Source organism: Gossypium hirsutum, chromosome D09, assembly GCF_007990345.1.
Source record: "Gossypium hirsutum isolate 1008001.06 chromosome D09, Gossypium_hirsutum_v2.1, whole genome shotgun sequence".
In the NCBI taxonomy this organism is placed as follows: Eukaryota; Viridiplantae; Streptophyta; class Magnoliopsida; order Malvales; family Malvaceae; genus Gossypium; species Gossypium hirsutum.
This window is the reverse complement of record NC_053445.1, coordinates 34,876,421-34,895,346: the sequence shown is the minus strand read 5'-3', so window position 1 is coordinate 34,895,346 and position 18,926 is coordinate 34,876,421. Positions and strand designations below refer to the sequence as shown.

The window sequence follows — 18,926 nt, the reverse complement described above, 5'->3', positions numbered from 1 at the left end:
ATTCTGGGACGGATGTCATGGTCACTTCAGACGAATTTGCCTAATCCTCGCCTCCACCGATAATAGATATGGCTTGCCAGCGAGTTTAAACTAAGGCACGTACTCCAAAGAGGTCGTTGTGTCTAGTGTGAAAAAAGGTTTGCGAATGGGTAAGAAATTTATCCTACGATCCCAAATGTCGATATACTTATTTGTGAAAATCTCGCCAATTTTCTTCAGTTTTTCCCCTCAAATCAAGCTTGTGCAGTGCTTCGATGTCTTGCGGTGGCGACGAAGTATTTTTCCTCCACCGAACTATCGCATTACTCGATCGAATTCGTGCATCTCCACTATCTCGTAAACTATCAATGGCACCTTCGCACCTTACATACTCTGAATGGCTGAAAATTCAAGCAGGGGTACATTCTATGATATTTGGATCAACATATGACATCAATTCAAACTGCAGTGCATAATTATCAATTTTGTTATCTGTAAAATTTTAAATTCCAAATCATTGCATAATTATTATAGGTTTGAAAAATTAAATAACTAACATTGGCTTCTGAGCGTTGATCTAATAGTTGTTGAATATCTTCGAGCTGCTTCGATAGTCCCACATAACTCGGCCCATGGTTCCACCTACTCAAACAATATGTTAATTCAAACATATAATAAATAAATAACATTTACCATGGTAACTATATATTATTATCAAATGAATTTTACCTTGTCCCTAATGAGAATGTATAAGGGTCGTTCCCTTAGGGACATAAAAATTGAAGCCGCCACCATGCCCATGCCCATGACTGCAGCAGGAGCAGGCAACCACCAATTGATATCTTATTTGATTTCGTCGCCCGACACAACTTCCTATACGATGTGACAAACACGGTTGATCCCCAACTCGGTCGACTACATTCTTTGAAGTCAACTAGATGTATTAGCCACCTTATGTGTACCAAATTTCAAAATTTATCAAGCATTAGAATGCCTCCGATTAACCTCAGGATGAATGCTCAGACGTATTATTCTTTGACGACGTCAGTCGCATCCGCGAGAAGGTCTTTGAAATTATCTTCCAACCATCTCATCTATATTCGGTCACCTTAAAACTTGTTTGGTACCTTCCCCAACAATGCCTCGTAAAGGTCCTCTTTACCGGGAACTACCACTACCCCGTAACGACTGACCCATCCATCGGTAAACCGAATTGTAAAGCTACATCCTCGAGTGTCATTGTACACTCAACATATGGAAGATGGAATGTGTGTGTCTCAGGTCTCCATCTTTCCACCAACGCACTGATTAGTACAGGATCCAATTTACAATCCCCAAGCATATGAGACGCATGTAAGAATCCTACATCTTGCAAATAACCACGAATTTCACAGTTTGGGCTCTTTGATAAATTGTGTATGAATCCCTCCAAAACACGATCATCAGCTTATTTATATAAACAAAATAAAATATTTTAAAAATTAAAAAAATTTAAAATTAACTTAATTAAAAATTTTCCTTACCATTACCGATTGAGCGGCGGAAATATGGTTGTCGTCGAAACAAATAAAAGAACTTGACATTCGTGAAAATTTAATTGAAATGTATAATCTACGAAATAATAAAATAAAACTACAATATTTTTATACAAATGTATTGGAAAATTTCGAACAAATCTTGAGAAATTTGAGAGAATTAAGAGTTTAGAGAGAGTTGGATTTGAGTGAAAAGAATGAAAAATGACTTGGTATTTATAGGAAAATAAAATAACTGTTGGGCTGTTTAAAAATTTTACCATTGGCACGTTAGAATTTGTACCGTTGGGGAAATGAGCGTTAGATGGACGTGCTTTCTGTATAGTTGGCAACTGGGCGCGCTTTCACACACTCTCTCCAAAATCGAGCTATTTCCCTAAATCTTAAAAAAAAGTGCCTATTTGGCCCATTAAAAAAATGGCATATATTGCCTATTTGGCCTAACTTTTTAGTAGTATTTGAAAATATTTAAAATTTTGTATAATTTAATGATACATCTATAACAATAGTGCCACTTATCGTAATTTTAGTCTATGTACATTGTTATATTATATGTTCTAGAGATCCTATTACACGCATATGCGTGTGGAAACTATGTATTTAGAACACATATATTTGTCTAAAAATAACATATAATAAATAATGAAACATAAGGTTTGAAATTAATAATAATAACAACACATATGCAATACGTATGAAACTAAAATAAAAAATAGTTTAACATTTGAGTAAAAGAAAATTGAAATAGGTAAATACATCATATTAAGAATATTAAATGCATTCCAATTGTTTGTCTTGGTATTTTCATTTTTCTATAGCACATCAAAAAGTTATCCAGTTAGTGAAAAGAAAATTCAATATTAAAATTCTATTTTTAAAAAATTAAATATCGAGTTGACTTGTGACACAAACGTAATCGGTGATATTATCTATATACATAAATTTGGTAAGAGAAAACATTTTATGTTAAAAGTTAATTTTTTTAAGTTTAATTAGGAATTATTATTGTGTAATGGTAAAAAATTTGTTTATAAATATATTAAACACAGGTTCCATCTTTAGACATGCTAATTTTAGTTCTTTTATTTTAAAACTATATAAAAATATGAAAAGACAAAAATGTTATCAAAATAATAATAGTAGTAATTTAATAAAAAGACATATTAGTCATGTCTTAAATGAGTTGGTACCTAATTAACTCGTGACACCAACTCAATTAGAGATTTTATTAACAATATAAATATATATTACATAATAAGCCTTGCCTATAATGTTTTATGGTTTATGAAAATATTTTTAATAAAATATTTTTTTATAATCAAATCAAAAGGTATAAAAAATTATATTTACTTAATTTAAAAATTCTAGTTAATTTTTATGGGATTTTCTTTCCATATCCTTTAATTTTACAATTTTTATGATTTAAGTATTGTTTGATAGACTAAAAAATTAAATAATGAAAAATTTTAAGATAGAATTTATTATAGAATTGTTTATTAATGCGTCGAATAAAATTATGTTGTTTGATAATAATAAATCTTTATTTTTAAAATTACTTACTTGATAATTTTTGTGGTCAATACTTATTTGATAATTTTAATTTTATTAATATGATATTTTATATTATTTTGGATAAAAATTAAATAGAATACTTTGAATATATTATTTTAACAAAAATAAAGGTATATTTTATTTTAAATATATATTTTTTTAAAATAAAATCATAACAATATGTTTGGTTCGCTATTATGGAATCAAACGTAATGAAATGTTATTCTTTGGGGATGGAAATGAAATAGAATGAGTATTACAATAATTTAGTTTGATGGGATAGAATGAATATAATAATAATATTCCTATATTTGGTTCACAGGAAGAGACGCTCTAATAGACTAAGGCTTTGTTCTCCAATACTTCTCAGATGAGTTTTTCATTAAAAAGTGTTTTTCCCTAAAAAGCAATAAAGAACAGACGTTAGTGTAGAAATTTTTTTAACTTATTTTAAGTGCTTTTTCACAGATGATTTTTCAGCCCCAAAGTGCTTTTAGCTGGTATTTTACTTTTTTAACATTACTATTTCTTCTTCCAAATAGACGTTAGAAGACTTTTTTTCCCCTTTTCTCTTTTGTCTGAACTTTACTTTTTCCTCTGGTTCTTTGTTCCTCTTCTCCACCGGTGAGTTTATCTTTTTCTTCTATTTTTCTTCTCTTTAATTGATCATTATGATTTAGTTTTTAGTTATTTTCTGATTGTTTGATTTTATGAAATAATTATGAAATATAGTTTAACTTTTTCACATCTTTTTCAGCTTTTCTCTTTTGCTTGTACCCTTGGTTCTTGGACTTGACAAAGTAAATCTTAGGTTTGTGAGCTTATTACGTTTCTTCATTTCATTCTTTCATGTTTGATAGACTTTCTCTTTAAGTTGTCAGCCTTCATCTAGGCTTATGGCTATCCTCTTGCATAGCAACATCTGGACAGAGCCGTTTTTTGTATGGCAAGCTGCATCCTATAATTATAAAACCGCAACACTAAATCAATCATTAGCCATCAAATAATTCAAAATAAAACCAACACTACATCCTCACCTCCAAGTTGCCAATTTTGTGCATGCAAGTCATTTCTTATCATAGCTTAGCTTGTTCTTTCGTTGCTTCTGCCTTGGATTCTGAATAGTCTAACTTTGATTCCGAATGCAATCCTCCTATACTGCTACTAGTGATGTTATGTTTCTTTCGTGATTTGCTCGATCTTTTCTCTTTCTCACTTTTGTTATGGGTTTTTGTTGATACAAGATTTGGGGACGATAGTTGGATGCAGTTAACATTGATGTATCAATTTGCAAAATTCTATTTATCTTTTTTCCTAAAGAAATGAACTTTACCTCTATAGACAATGACAGCTTGAAAAAAGAAATTTAAAAAGAGGGAAATTTGAAGGATTTTAGAAATTGAGTAATTGCTGGAAAAAGGCTGGATTTTGAGGATTGCTGTTGAATGACAAAACAAAGTAAAGCCAAAAGAAATTGAAAAAAATGAATAAAATAGAAAAATAATCTATCTTTATAGGCTTAGCCACTCTCTGTGATTGTAAGTTTTTTTTGCTTTAACTGACATGGTCACATGTTATAGTGAATACCTAAATTTTAAGCATAAAAATTGATGGCATTTGGGAGCTAGCCATGTTATTGCTGTTAGGCTAATTTTTGAAGTTTCATTAGACAGTGGGAATATAACAAAGTCATATAACATTTACTGTCGGGTCCATTTTTTGGTAAAATTAATATTAGAGGAAAATATTTTGATACACATGTAAACAAATATACTTATGTGACATTTGATTTTCTTGATTGCTTTACTGGCTGAAACGAATCTGTTCGTATACACAATAGATGAGTACTTTGGCGGTTGAATTTAGTGGTGAAAAAGTGAAAGTAATGTGGGATAAGAGATTGACAGAAATATTTTGTGATATTTTTATTAAAGAGATATTGAAAGGCAATAGGCTTGGTACTCATTTCACAAAAGATGGATGGTTGAAAATAATGACCAACTTTGAGAAAGAAACGAGCAAGGCTTTTTCACAAAGACAACTTAAAAATAGGTGGGATGCCCTAAAAAAAGAATGGAAAGCTTGGAAGAAACTTAAAGGCAAAGATACTAGTCTAGGGTGGAATCTTATAAAAAGAACTGTTGATGCATCAGATGATTGGTGGGAGAGTAGGCTAAAGGTACATTAATAATTCTGAATATTTTTGTTTTTTTTCTTATTTATGAGGTTATTGATAATTACTGTTATTAAACTATCACTTTAAATGTAGGTTGTGCTTGAAGCTCAAAAATTTAGAACATCGGGCGTTGATCTTGAATTCGAAGGGAAGTTGGACCAAATGTTCATGGGGATAGTTGCAACAGGTGATAAAGCATGGGCACCTTTTTCTGGTACACTCCGTAGTGATTTTTTTGAGGATGTTAACAACGAAATACCTTAAGAGAATGAAGAAGAAAATGTGAGAAATGATATTCACATTTCAAATAATGTTCAAATTGATGGAAATGGTCAAAAAAGAAAAAAACCGTGAGATATCAAGTTCACATTTTAAAACTGGAAGAAAGAAATCCTCAAAGCAAATTGGAGGGCTGCAAGATTGTCCAGTCAAATAGAAAAATTATGCAATGCAGCTAACAATATGAGTCAAGCCACATCTAGTTTGACTCCTATTATGGATCTATATGGTATTCCACAAGCAGTCAAAGTGCTTGACAGCATGTCAGAAGAAGTTCCAGAAGCTAGTCCGCTATACTTTTTCTCACTTAAATTATTGCTCAATAAGGACAAGCGAATTATGTTTTTATCAATTAATCCCAAGATTAGAGCTTTGTGGCTTAAGACGGAAATGGAGGATAGTTGAAAATTTTCTGATCTTCTAGGGTTCAGAGATATCTATTATGTGACTTAACAACAATGCTAAACTAGTTTTATCAATAGTTATTTATGTTTGGTTTTTGGATATTGAATTTATGTTCTACTTATTTATGTGTAATCTAGTTTTATCAATGATTGTTTATGTTTGGTTTTTGGATATTGAATTTATGTTCTACTTATTTATGTGTAATCTAGTTTTATTAATAGTTGTTTATGTTTGGTATTTGGATATTGAATTTATGTTCTGCTTATTTATACTAAATTAGTTTTATCAATAGTTGTTTATATATGATTTTGGATATAAAATTTATTCACAGGTGATAAGTATAGTTGAGAATTACAGCGGTGATGAAAGTGATGATGAAAGGGAAAAGAAAGAGATTTTACAACGCATGGAATGTTTTAACTGATTATTTGTTGTTGCATCTTCTTCCGTGCAATTATATTACGAGAAGTATATATTGAAGCAACCATGCATGGATTCAAAACAGTCAGGTGAGACATGGATCCGAGAGATCCTTGACGGTCATGAATCACGTTGTATGATTAATTTTAGGATGCCTAAAATGGTATTCATAAGTTTGTTGAGAGTTTTGGAGACAAGATACAACTTGCAAACTTCAAGAAACATATCTTCTAGTGAAATGTTGGGAATTTTTTTATACATCTTGGGCACCGGTGCAAAAGTTTCCTAATGTCGAGAAAGATTTCAAAAGTTTGGATCAATAATAAGTCGATACTTTGCAATTGTGCTTGAGAAAGTTTCAAGGATGGCCACTGATCTAATTGCAACCGAAGATCCTTTTTTTAGCTCAATACCCGAAAAAATACGTAATGATTCTAGATATATGTCGCATTTTAAGGTTAAAATTTAATTTTATATTATTATATTTTAATATATTTGGTCGACTAAAAATATGCACAAGACTAATATGACTAATATGATTATTTGTTCAGGATTGCATAGGTGCAATTGATGGTACTCATATTGCCGATATTCTTCCACCAAATGAACAAATTCCCTAAATTGGAAGAAAAAGTATCCCGACTCAAAATGTTATGGCAGTATGTGATTTTAATATGTGTTTCACCTTTGTCATGACTGGATGGGAAAGACCGGCACATGACACTAGAATATTTCTTGATGCAATTTGAGATCCAAAATACAAATTTCCGCACCCACCAAATGGTTAGATATTTTATTTATATGTGATTTTTTAAATAATAAAGTATAAGTTCTTTAATTGATAATTTTTATAAAAAAAATTTCTTGAATTAATTGTTTGTTATATTATGACTTGTAGGAAAATATTATCTTGTTGATTCTGGATATCCTCAAATGAAAGGTTATCTTGGACCATATAGAGGTCAGCGATATCATTTACTTGACTTTTGTAGAGGTAGACCAGTATCTGGTATAGAAGAGATATTCAATCATTCATGTAAAGCCCAAATTTTTCCCGGGCCCAAGTAAAAAAAATAAAACCAATGAAATAATAAACAGTAGCCCAATTACAATACCAGCCCAACGGCCCAATACCCAAAACAACCCAAACCCAAATGACAAAAGTCAAACTAGGGTTTCAGGAAAACTGAAACCCTAGCTACCCTAGCCGCCGCACGTCTGCCACTACCACTGCTGCGCCGCACCTGCCACCACCTGCTTCATCCACTTGCCTGCAAGAAGTGACAACAAATAGATTAAAAAAAAACCTTGTAAAAATGGCTATAAAAGTGATGTTAAACCGCTATAAAGGGGGGATTTTTTTATGAATAAAAAAGGACAGAAACACTTCTTTCAAAATACAAAAAGAAGAAATTTGAAACAGATTCAAAGAAAATAAGGTACTAAGATCTTTGTTTTTTTTCTATTTATTTATTTATTTTTCTTTATTTTCCTCCTTCGAAAATATATATACCTATATTTTCTTTATTTTACTTCTTTAAAAAAATAGTTTATATATATACAAATATATTAGAAATAAGAAAAAAGAGAGAAAAAATTTTACCTCGAACTCCGGCCACCGTGTACGGCGGCCGACGGCGGTCCCTTCGCCTGATTCGGGGTAATGCCCGGAGAGGAAGTAGAGAGAGAGAGAGTTTTCTGAATTTTTTTGTAAAAAGGGAGGGAGGAAATTATTTTTTTAAGGAATTTTTTATTTACATAGGGTACCAAAACGGTACCGTTTTGGAAGGGTCAGAAAAGCCCCAAAACGATGTCGTTTTGGGCTCCTGACCCGAGACCCGACCTGCTCCAAGCTAAGGTTCGCGTGTTTTTAATGGAAGGGCTAATTGCACCTTTAGCGCTTCCGCTTTTTAATGGTATTTCAATCAAGTATTTCAGTTTTTTTTAAATTTTTACCCCGTGATTTTTTGCGTTTTCAGTTTAGTCGCTATTCGAACGACGTCGTTTTGGAGGAGAAGGGAAAATTACCCTTTTCAGTCCCTCCATGTTATTTACGTGTTCAGAATGATCCTTCCCTTTTATTTTATTTTTTATTTTGCCCCAATCTCTGCTTTAAAATTCTAATTAGTCCTTTTCTTGTTATTTTTGTTATTTTATTAATTAGCTTCATTATTTTTATAATTGTGTTTTCTTTTATATTTACTTATTCATTACTATTATATTATATTAATTTTGCATTATTATTATAATTATTATATTCCTATTTATATTTACTTATCTAAATTTTAAATATATTTTGTCTTATTATATATTATTATATAATTATTTATATCTTTTGTGTTTTTTAACTTTGGATTATTTTCTATTCTATTATTAATATTATTATTTACTCATTTATACCTTTTTTTTTTAATTTCAAACTTTGTTATATATATACATACATAAATATATATTTTTTATATCTTTATAATTTTATTCATTTTCTTTATCGTTATTATTGTTTTACTTGATATTTATTTATTTATTTATGTGTCCATTATTATTTTAAAGACGTTTTTGTTCTATTTGTTTATTTACTTGTTATTTTATATAATTAATTTATCCTTTTCTTATTTATTTATCTTATTTTTGTTGTTGTTGCTCGTATTATTTATGCTTACATCATCGTATTCATTATCGTTTTGTTACTCATATTAATATCGTGTTTTATTTCTACCATTTCGTGTTAGATTAATTTTATTTGATGCATAAATCATGGCTTTAAAATAAGTAAAACTACATGTTTTGATATTAGAAAAGGTTGTGCCCTAACTTACAAGGTTTCGATTTTCTCGATAAATCCTAATACACGAATCTTTTCAAACATAAGTTTTTCGACATGATCTCTTTTCTAAACCTGAGATAGTCGAATATCTTTTTAAACAAGTAAATTTTTTGCATTTATTCTCGTATCGAGAATCCAAGACATTGTGTCATAACTTACGGGACATAATTCTCTTTCTCGATTAACGTGAAACATACCCCTCTCGAGTATTTTAACAAAGGATCGTATTTTAAATCTCTTCAAAGTTTTGAATTTTCGACACTAAGACAGTAATTAATCAACTAGGTACCAATTTTTTGGGCGTTACGAGGGTGCTAATCCTTCCTCATACGTAACTGAATCCCAAACCCGTCTTTGTGAATTTCGTGGACCAAAAACGTTGTTTTAATAAATCAAGTCATTTATTAAAAACAACCACTTTTTTAGGTGACCCGATCACACCTCATCAAAAAGGATTGGTGGCGACTCTCGTGTTCGTTTTCGATTTCAAAATTAAAGTCGACCCTGTTTTTCAAAAAAATGGTTTCGACAATTCACATTCATCATTATGTAGTTTGATTGAATGAACTTTTGGTGTTTTAAAAAAAATAGGTCATTTTAAGGGATATGTCAAGTTATAGTTTTGAAAAGCAAACGATGATCGTTGTTGCTACAATGACGATACACAATTTTATCCGAAAATATGTCGATCGAAATGATGCAAATTTTATAGAATATGAAGATATTAACTGGGCATATGAGAATATTATTGATTCAGAAAATGCGCATGGTCGAGAAAGTGATGATGATGACGACAACGATGATGATGGTGATGATGACGGTGAGTCAAACAATTCAAGTGGTTTTGAAATGGAATTAACAAGAGATGCTATAGCTTCTAGTTTAATGAATTCACTTTAAATTGTAAATGCTATTGTAAAATTTTTAGTATTTATATTTGGTATATAAATATTATCCTTTTTTGAAACTTTAATCCAAATATGTGTAATATTTTAATTTGTTAGGTTTATATTTTCTATGTTATGTTAATATCTAATATGAGTTAAATATTCAAATACATTTTAAAATAAAATAATACAAATGTGTTAAAAATATTAATTAAAAATAAAAAATAATCTTTAAAATAATACAATTGTGTCAATATCTAATTACAAATATTTAATTATTATATTTAAATATTTAAATATAGTTTATATATTCTAATTAAATTTAATAAATAATTAATATTAATTACTTAGAAATATTTAAAATTAATATTATATATTAAAATATCAACAATAAGTTATAATAAATTATTTTTTATATTTTTGCTAAAATATCATAATATTAACTAATTTGAACATTATTTAAATACATATTTGTTGCTTTATAATATCATGTCTAAAATGAACATTTTAACTTTTGAACAGCAATATCAAACACTCAAATTTTTCAAAAGCATTTTTCCACCGCACTTTTCGAAAGCACTTTTCAAAAGTATTACCAAACTAGCCCTACGAAAAAAGCACAAGTGATCAATACACCCTTTAACAGTTTTTTTTTTGTAAAAATATAAAATATTAAAAAAATAAATGTTAAAAGAATGAAATTATCAATATACCTTTTAATTTTTTATAAAAATATCCAAATATATTAAAAGGCTTAAATAATCAATATACCCTTTATTTTCTGAAAAAAAATATTTAAATGCACAAATCACGAATATACCTTTTAATAAATATTTTTTATCGTATTTTAGGTAACTGGACATTGGATGGATAAAAATATATTAATTTTACCTTAAAAAAGTAGAGTGAGAATTAATATTAAAAGTTAAGTTTTTGTCTGTACCATGAATACTGATTAAAAATGGCAAAGGAGAAATCTAATTTTTGATTTTGTCATGATGACATTGATACAACTAAAACTTTCTAACCACATAGCAATAAAATACATAGGGTTAAGTGAATTAACATAAGATTAAATTAATGTATCAATATTTGATTAAAAAATTTAGAGCAGAATGAGGGTGGATAAAACTCAACACCAATGGTGTAGTTTCAGTTCCTCATGGTTCTATTTCGATTAGAGAGGTGTTTCGAGATCATTGTACTCGATGAATTAGTGGATTCACTATGCAGATTGAGGAGGAATCAATGTTTAAGATTGAGATTAAAGCTATTTTAGAAGGTCTAAAAATAGCATGGGATTCTAAATTCAGACAAGTAGAGGTGGAGTGTGATAATGTTTTGGTAGTTAAAGCCATTCTAGCAGGTGGTGCTGTAAATAGTAGAATGTTGGAGTTGCGTATCATTCACCAACTGTTGGGTCATGATTGGAGAGTTCGTCTTCGACATATTTCGAGGGACCACAACAAAGTTACTGATCATATGACTAGACTTCCAAATTTATATTACAATGAGGTGCAGATTTTTATAAAAATTCCAGTGTCGATAGAAAATTTACACAAATCAGATATTGACCGTTCGGCTAATATCACTTGGTAATATATTCTTATATTTGTTATCGTATTAGTACTGTTTTTGTTTACCAAAAAATTTCACATAACAATACATAAAACATAATAAAATATACTCGAAATTTAATACAAACAATCCCAATTGAATGCAAAAAACTACAATTATAAAAAAGTTGAGAATTATAATTGGTCACCTAAGCTTATAGTTACAAATACAAAAAAAGTTAGAATCTAATATGACATGCTTCTATGTCATAATCAAATATATATAATTTTCACATACTACTATTTATTACATGCTTCCATCCTACAATTACATATACAAAAAGTTATATTAATCCATTAGTACAATCATTATCTTTATTTTATAATTCACACATATAAAAAGTGACAACATTTTATGACATACTTTCATGTCATAATTTGATCCTACAGTTACATATACAAAAAGTTATATTCATCTACCACCACAATCATAATCTTTAATGGGTAGAAATAAATCTTCTCACCCAAACTAAGCGCATAGAAGGTGGTAAACTTAAAAAAAGAAAGAGAATTTACGTTGGATGATCACGAATTTTTCTCAACGCAACATCTCACTCATCCTATATTTAACTTTTTATTTCACCTAAAGCCACGTATAATATTTGTACCTTTTCTTGAATGAGCATTTCAAACTTTTCTTAAATAAGCATCTCAAAGTCAATATTGAATTAAGTAAAAAATTATTACGGTTATCAAACATATTTTTTTAAAAATTAAATATTGTAAAATTTCATTTTCTATAAAAGGATAATTCTTAATGATTTATTAAACACACCCTTATATTTAAATTTTTTATATTATTATTTCCCATATTAGATCCATAAAATAATATCATAATATTAAAATATCTAAAAGAATAACAAATTTTTTTAACACTTCTCATGCATAATGCATAGAATTATTTAAATATTTTTAAAAAATAAATTACCTAAAAAGAGTAACAATTTAAATACTTGTCATGAGTAATGCATATAATTAATTTAATGTTTTTTTAAACAAATTATACTTTAAGCTTGAAGTTGAAAAGAACTAGAAATTTGTCATACATAACTCCAAAATATTCTTAATAGTAAAAAAGTAAATAATTTTAATCAAATTCGATTATCCAACAAGTAAAAGCAAATTGAAATAAAGGATTTAACCAAATATCCAAACCAAAATCAATTGAGACATTGAGAGTGGCTTAATATGCAAACTTTTTCGGGCGATTTGATTAAACAAAAATGAAATACTGAAAAACCCAAACAAACAAAAGTTCCAACCTTTTCAAATGAAAAACAATATCTGATCAACAAACTGATATGATTTCACTAACAAAAATTTCTCATCAAATGATAAAACAAATTACATAAACAAGTTGGGTTTCGATGCCTTATAAGTTGTTTTCAGCTTCCTGGTAGGTGGTCTCACCTTCTTGAATACCAATGGGAACTTGATTTTTGAGTTGTGGAACTGCTTCGTGCTGTCCCGCTTGCATAGCTTAGCTGGGATGGTCGCCGTCTTGATAATCTGGATGCAAGGGAACCTGACTCTGTGACGAGAAGCCATCTCGGTGTACATCTGTTCAACAGCTCCATTCAAAGTAGTGTCACGGTATTCCTTGTACATGTTGTGATAACCAGTACGGCTTTGATAACGGAGCCAGATTCCATAATTCTTGATCTTGGTAGGGTTCTTCTCAAAAATCTGAAGAATGGGTATTGAAAACAAAATCAATTAATGTATCAGAATTCAAGTCCCTTTTGACATATTAGACAATCAATACGCGACATTAATCAAATATTAACTGCCCCCTCCCCCCAAAAGCAGAATCTAAACGATTTGTGATCAACAAGAAAAGCAATGTTAAAGACAATAGCATAAAAACATAAAATCCCCATCTAAATTCAACAGATAAACTAAATGACACAACATAGATTCCGATACTAAAAATAAAGACCCTAGTAGTCTAACAAGAAATTCAAGCATATAAAGAAAAGGATGTTCTTAAGCATCAAATTACTTCATAAATAGAGAATCATCAAATGGATATCACTAAGCATTTTTACCTCATTGATGGCAAGGACTTGCCCATTGCTCTTCTTAACCTTCTTCAGCTTTCTCAAGAAGTACCTGATGAATATTCAAGAACAAACACTCAAATCAACAACTTCAATAAAATGGGGATTAAATTAACCCCCCCAAAAAAAAAAGATTCACAGATAGAAATGAAAATAATCACTAACCAGAACTTGGATTTGGCCCGAACCTCATTGGTGGCCCAAAGCTTCATCCTGTAAATCTTAGGGTGCTCATCGTTCTCCGTTGGAAGAGCCCTCCCAACAACCTGGTACTGGTGAAACTGCAACCATAAACAAAACCAATATAAAAAATCTCTTTTTTTCTTTGTGGCATTAATTCAAACAGCTTAAAAGCATTACTCCTCGATTTGGTAGCTAAGAAAATGAAGCTCTTTTATCCCATAGTTTACTACTAAATTTCAAAGAAATGAAAACCCAAACGTTCTAATGGATCAAAACCCATTAATAACATCGCAAAATCGAAACTAAATTTCAGCATAAAATTAAAAAAAAAAACAAAAAAACAAAACGAGGAGAAATCGTAGAAAATCGAAGTAAAAAAAGTAGGGAAATTGAGAAGGCGGCTGGGGTAGATCAGATAGAACCGAAGCGTTGACAACTTACCCGGAAAGTAACCATTGTTGTCTCTTACTCTTTTCGCTCGATGTAGGAGATGAAGGAAGCTAGGGTTTTTTACTTTGACTTATATATACTTCAAGCTCTTTTACATAAAAAGAACCCTAGGGCCTAGGCTGCGTAAACGGATCACTGGATTGGGTCGGTTTGGATTACTTTAAACCTTTTAGTTAAGGGATTAGCATTAAGTTTCATAAATTTTGAGATTCAACCACATCGTGAATCGAAAATTTTTAAAAACATATAAAAAAACCAAAGAAATACAGAAAGTATTAAAAAATATAATTTTATAAAAAAATTAAGATAAAAAATATGTGGCATAATTTCAAAGTGTCACATTAATATATCTTAACTTCAGATCATATTTTAGTTGTTTTTAATTTTTAAATTAAAAATTATAAAATTTGTAAATGTAATTTTTATTTATCAATGATTGTTTTCGTTTAATAAAAGGGAAAATATTTGATACACTTAGGGGTATAGAAAAATATTTAAAAAATAGACATGCCAATTTTTTAAGGTTGTATGTAGAAAGAAATATTTGTGAAAAATATATATATTATTAGTGTACCAAATATTAACAGACTGTTGTAGAAAAATAATTTAATAAATAATATACTTCTATTTATTATAAAAGGTTAGGGTGTATCTAAAATTTTTTAAAAGGTCGGAATTGAGTTATAAATTTTTAAGAAGTCAAAATATAATTTTATCATATATAAATTTATTATTAAAATATTTTTAAAGGGATTTAACATTTTTTTTCATTTTTGAAGATTAAAGTACAATTTAATAATATATTAATTTATAATTTCAACATTTCTTAAGGTTGTATAGCAATTTTTCCATTTTTGAGGGCTAAATTCGTCCCTGTAAATCATTGGTATAATAATCAACGACTTGCGTTCAAATTTTTAATTGATATTAATCATGAATTCAAACTTTATATAATTTCTATTTCCTATCTCTAATAAAAATTTAAAATGCGAAATTAATAAAAAAATTACATAATAAAAAAATATTTAATATGTTCAAATATGAATACTAGACTTTAACACTTTTACTTTTTGTCTTGGCTTGTTTTATCTAAAGTTCTCAAATTCAGACAGGTGGTTAAAGCGATTGGGTCATTAGTTCATCAGTTTCATTAAATAATCATAAAAAATCATAAAAAATAAAAAATATATTAACAAATAAAGAAATTTTGAAACAAAATTTTAGTCCTGCTTAATCGATTTTTATCGAGTTGCACGTCAACCACCCTAAGTTTCTTTTATGACCGGTATCCTAATTAACTCTGGATCCAATCAAACTGATCAACTTGTCCGATCTGGTTCAAACAACCATGATTTTATCCACCATTCAAATTTTATTTTCATTCTTTATCTAGGTTCATATTGATTGGATTCGAATTTATCATTAAAAATTTTAAAAATATTTGTATAATTCTTTAGTTATATTCAAATAAAAATAGTTTTTAATTAATAATAATGGTTTAAATTAGACTGAATAGTTGGACTCTTAAACGGGTTTATACTCTTTTCTTTCATTTCTTTATTGAGGTAATGTTTGGAAAGCCAGCTAATAATCAGATTTAGGTGTAAAACATTTTTCTTGTATCGATGTTTACCTTTTAAAAACTTAGTTAATAACTGATTTGTTTATTGCTCAAAATTTGTTTATAATTTAGCAGTCGAAAAAATGATATTTACTTAGTTTTAATAAAATTTATCTTTCATGCATAATTAATTAAAACCCATGTTTCAACATTAAAAAAACGAAATAAAAGTCATGCATGCTATAAGAAAAGAAAACTCAAATCCTAAGTTCCATGCCACAGTTCAAAAATAAAACATTACAGTCTCTGAATAAAAATACCAAATAATAAACCTAAAGTATTGTAATAAATCAAAATCGAGCCGAGACCCTCCGGATGTCGTGTTCGCATCCTAACCTGGTAGGTTATCTGTAGAGATGAAAATAAAAGGGGGGTGAGCTATGAAGTTCCGTGTGAGTTCCATTACAAGAAAATCAATGCAGAAAAATAAACCAAGCATAGATAACAATAGTTTTTAGTACAATAACTACCATATAGTGTAGCAGAATTTGACAGTACACTCGAGCAAGCTTATGCGTGATGACGCAAAGAAATTTCAGTTTAACAAAAAAGAAAAGGGTCCTACTCCATCGTGACACTCCACAGGAAGAGTTCCCCAGAACTTAACCCAAACACTCCAGTTTGTGGATGAACCACCAGTTTTGCAGGTTAATACGCTGCTAGTAGTTGTGAATACACAACGGGTTTGCAAATAAAATATGCCAGTAAATTTGTGGTTAAACCACCAATGTTTTTAGGTTAATACATTGCTAGTAGGTTGTGAATGCACAACGTATTTGCAGATAAAAGTTGTCAGTACGTTTCTGGATAAACCACCAGTGTTTGCAAGTTAATACGCTACTAGTAGGTTGTGAATGCACAACGTGTTTGCAAATAAAAACTACCAGTATGTTTGTGGATAAACCACCAATGTTTGTAGATAAACTGCCAATACTTCCTCCTTTCAAAGCGTCCCACCCCATGCAATGCAGTATAACATGCCAATAACAATATAGTACAGAAATGGTAAACATGCTTAGCATGTAAACAGATTAATAGTAGTAGTAGACATGTATGACATGTATTCAATTTATCAGTAATAGTAGCGATGTTGATCATGCTATCGAAAACACATTGGTACGAGTAACAGTAATAGTATATCAATAATCCAATGACAATAAACATGTACCAATCACATATCTTGCATTTACAGTAACAATTTGATCAATCAGATCATCAATTCCAACATTATTCATAATACTAGGGACTCAACTGAATGAGATAAACACTAAAAATAGTTCGGGGGCTATTCAGGGACTAAATTGAACAATTCACAAATTCTAAGAAAAATTGTAAATTAGGGGTCACACGATCGTGTGGGAGGCTCTAAGCCGTATGCAAGGGTTACACGATCATGTGGTAAGGCCATGTAATAGATTTTGGTCGTGTGGAAATTACAAAATTAGGCTATAGTGGATACACGACTGTGTGGAAAGTTCTTGGCCGTGAGAGATTCGAACTAGCCTAGGGTTTCAAAGGCACATGGCCGTGTAAGGGGTCATGTGGTCCACATGCCCGTGTGGCCCTATTTTTAAACGCGATTTTCCCCGATTCGCTTGTAAAAGAACACATACCTTTGACCGGGAGCACAATCAACGTTCCACGCATTCAAATATGATTCGATCCACCTAAAACGAGTCCTTCAAATGACATTTATACACGAGTTAATGATTGATTTCAAGATTTGTCAAGATTGTTGAAAGATTCGACAAGAATCGAGAAAGATTGTGTAACTGGATTACATGATTAACGTGGATAGGAGTTCTACATAAATTTGAGATTAAACACCGAGATTGAAATGCACTTACCGAACTTGGATGAAAAGAAACGAGTGCTATCAATGCTGAAATCGACCATCGATAGGAAAAATGAGTCAAACGGGGTTTGATTTTGATTCGAAAAGCAAAAATATTCAGTAATAAAAAGATGTAAAATTTTATGCAAATGAGAGAGAAGTGAAGAAATAGGAGAGGAAATAGAAAAGATGAGAGGAGGTCTTGTTAAATCTAGTTCAATTGGGAAATGAATGGCTAAATAGGTTAGGGTTTGGAATCCCTAGGGCAATAAGGGTAATTTTTCCAAAGTTTTGGGCCGAAAATTAAAAGAAAGAAAGAAAAAACAGTTTTGGCCTAAGGAGAACTAGAGTATTAACCATTAAGCCTAAGGCCTATTTTTTACTAAGTTTTATCCTTGATAGCATTTATTCATTGTGGCTTTCATCTAAGGTTGTTGAATGTAACAACCCGATTTTGGGCCTAGTCGGAACACTGGTTTCGGGACCACAAATTCGATGAGGAAAAAAATTTATTCTTATTATATTTTTATGGTCTACAATTTCACAAAATAATTGCGTGAAAATTTAGTTCGAAAATTTCGACGTTTGAGCACTCAATTTAGTAAAAAGGACTAAATTATAAAAAGTGCAAAAATTGAGTTCTACATGTTAGAAGTGTCCAATTGTTATGAAATTTTAAATTGGAGATCCTTATATGGTAATTAGACCATTGGTTAAGTTGGTGGACAAAAATGGACATGGTTAGGCATGTTTCCAAAGTTTTTCATTAAGGGCATTTTAATCATTTAGTAATTAAAATGAATTAAAAACAAAATTAAAAGCCAATTTTTGTCCATCTTCAAGCTAGGGGCCGAAATTTTCATGGAGAAACCATGGCTAGGGTTTTTCAAGCTTCCAAGCTCGATTGTAAGTTCGTTCTAGCCTCGTTTTTAATGATTTTCACGTTTTTAAAATCCTTGTAACATGATTTATTTATTTCTACCATTTATTTGAGATATGATGAAGGTATAGGTTTTGAACCATGTTATAAATTTGTATATTTTGATTGTTAATGGTAGATTATGCATGTTTTTGGTTAGAGAAACAACTTTTACTAAGTGATTTTC

General features: G+C 29.9%; 2 protein-coding genes across 4 annotated transcripts; one reads left to right on the top strand and one right to left on the bottom strand.

Annotated features, from left to right (window-relative positions):
• The first annotated feature begins 3,554 nt into the window (after positions 1–3,554).
• Positions 3,555–6,031, top strand: LOC107922306 (L10-interacting MYB domain-containing protein-like). 3 transcript variants are annotated; one of them, XR_005918050.1, is made up of 4 exons: positions 3,555–3,689; positions 3,823–3,876; positions 5,000–5,244; positions 5,335–6,031. XR_005918050.1 is itself a non-coding variant. In XM_041100450.1 (3 exons), the coding sequence occupies exons 2-3, from the start codon at positions 5,059–5,061 to the stop codon at positions 5,503–5,505; spliced, it is 357 nt and encodes a 118-aa protein (XP_040956384.1). In that variant the 5' UTR covers positions 3,765–3,876; positions 5,000–5,058; the 3' UTR covers positions 5,506–6,031. The 3 variants fall into 3 exon arrangements, 2 of the variants coding, with proteins under 2 accessions (XP_040956384.1, XP_040956383.1); XM_041100450.1 differs by lacking the exon at positions 3,555–3,689 and having other exon boundaries at positions 3,765–3,876; XM_041100449.1 differs by lacking the exons at positions 3,555–3,689; positions 3,823–3,876 and having other exon boundaries at positions 3,895–5,244.
• A 6,828-nt stretch (positions 6,032–12,859) lies between these two features.
• LOC107936758 (60S ribosomal protein L18a) lies at positions 12,860–14,619 on the bottom strand. Its single transcript, XM_016869522.2, has 4 exons — positions 14,357–14,619; positions 13,898–14,013; positions 13,721–13,784; positions 12,860–13,358 (listed from the first exon to the last, which is right to left on the bottom strand). Exons 1-4 carry the CDS (start codon positions 14,369–14,371, stop codon positions 13,017–13,019), a joined length of 537 nt encoding a protein of 178 aa, XP_016725011.1. The 5' UTR covers positions 14,372–14,619; the 3' UTR covers positions 12,860–13,016.
• Between the last annotated feature and the right edge of the window lie 4,307 nt (positions 14,620–18,926).

What these genes read in the sequence shown, in the direction of transcription:
- LOC107936758 (XM_016869522.2), bottom strand. An exon ending in CGGGCCAAATCCAAGTTCTG is followed by an intron (nt 13,785 to 13,897) that starts GTTAGTGATTAT and finishes AATATTCATCAG; the next exon opens with GTACTTCTTGAGAAAGCTGA. An exon ending in AAGTCCTTGCCATCAATGAG is followed by an intron (nt 13,359 to 13,720) that starts GTAAAAATGCTT and finishes CCCATTCTTCAG; the next exon opens with ATTTTTGAGAAGAACCCTAC.
- LOC107922306 (XM_041100449.1), top strand. Translation starts at nt 4,906, where the DNA reads ATGAGTACTTTGGCGGTTGAATTTAGTGGTGAAAAAGTGAAAGTAATG. An exon ending in GGTGGGAGAGTAGGCTAAAG is followed by an intron (nt 5,245 to 5,334) that starts GTACATTAATAA and finishes CTTTAAATGTAG; the next exon opens with GTTGTGCTTGAAGCTCAAAA.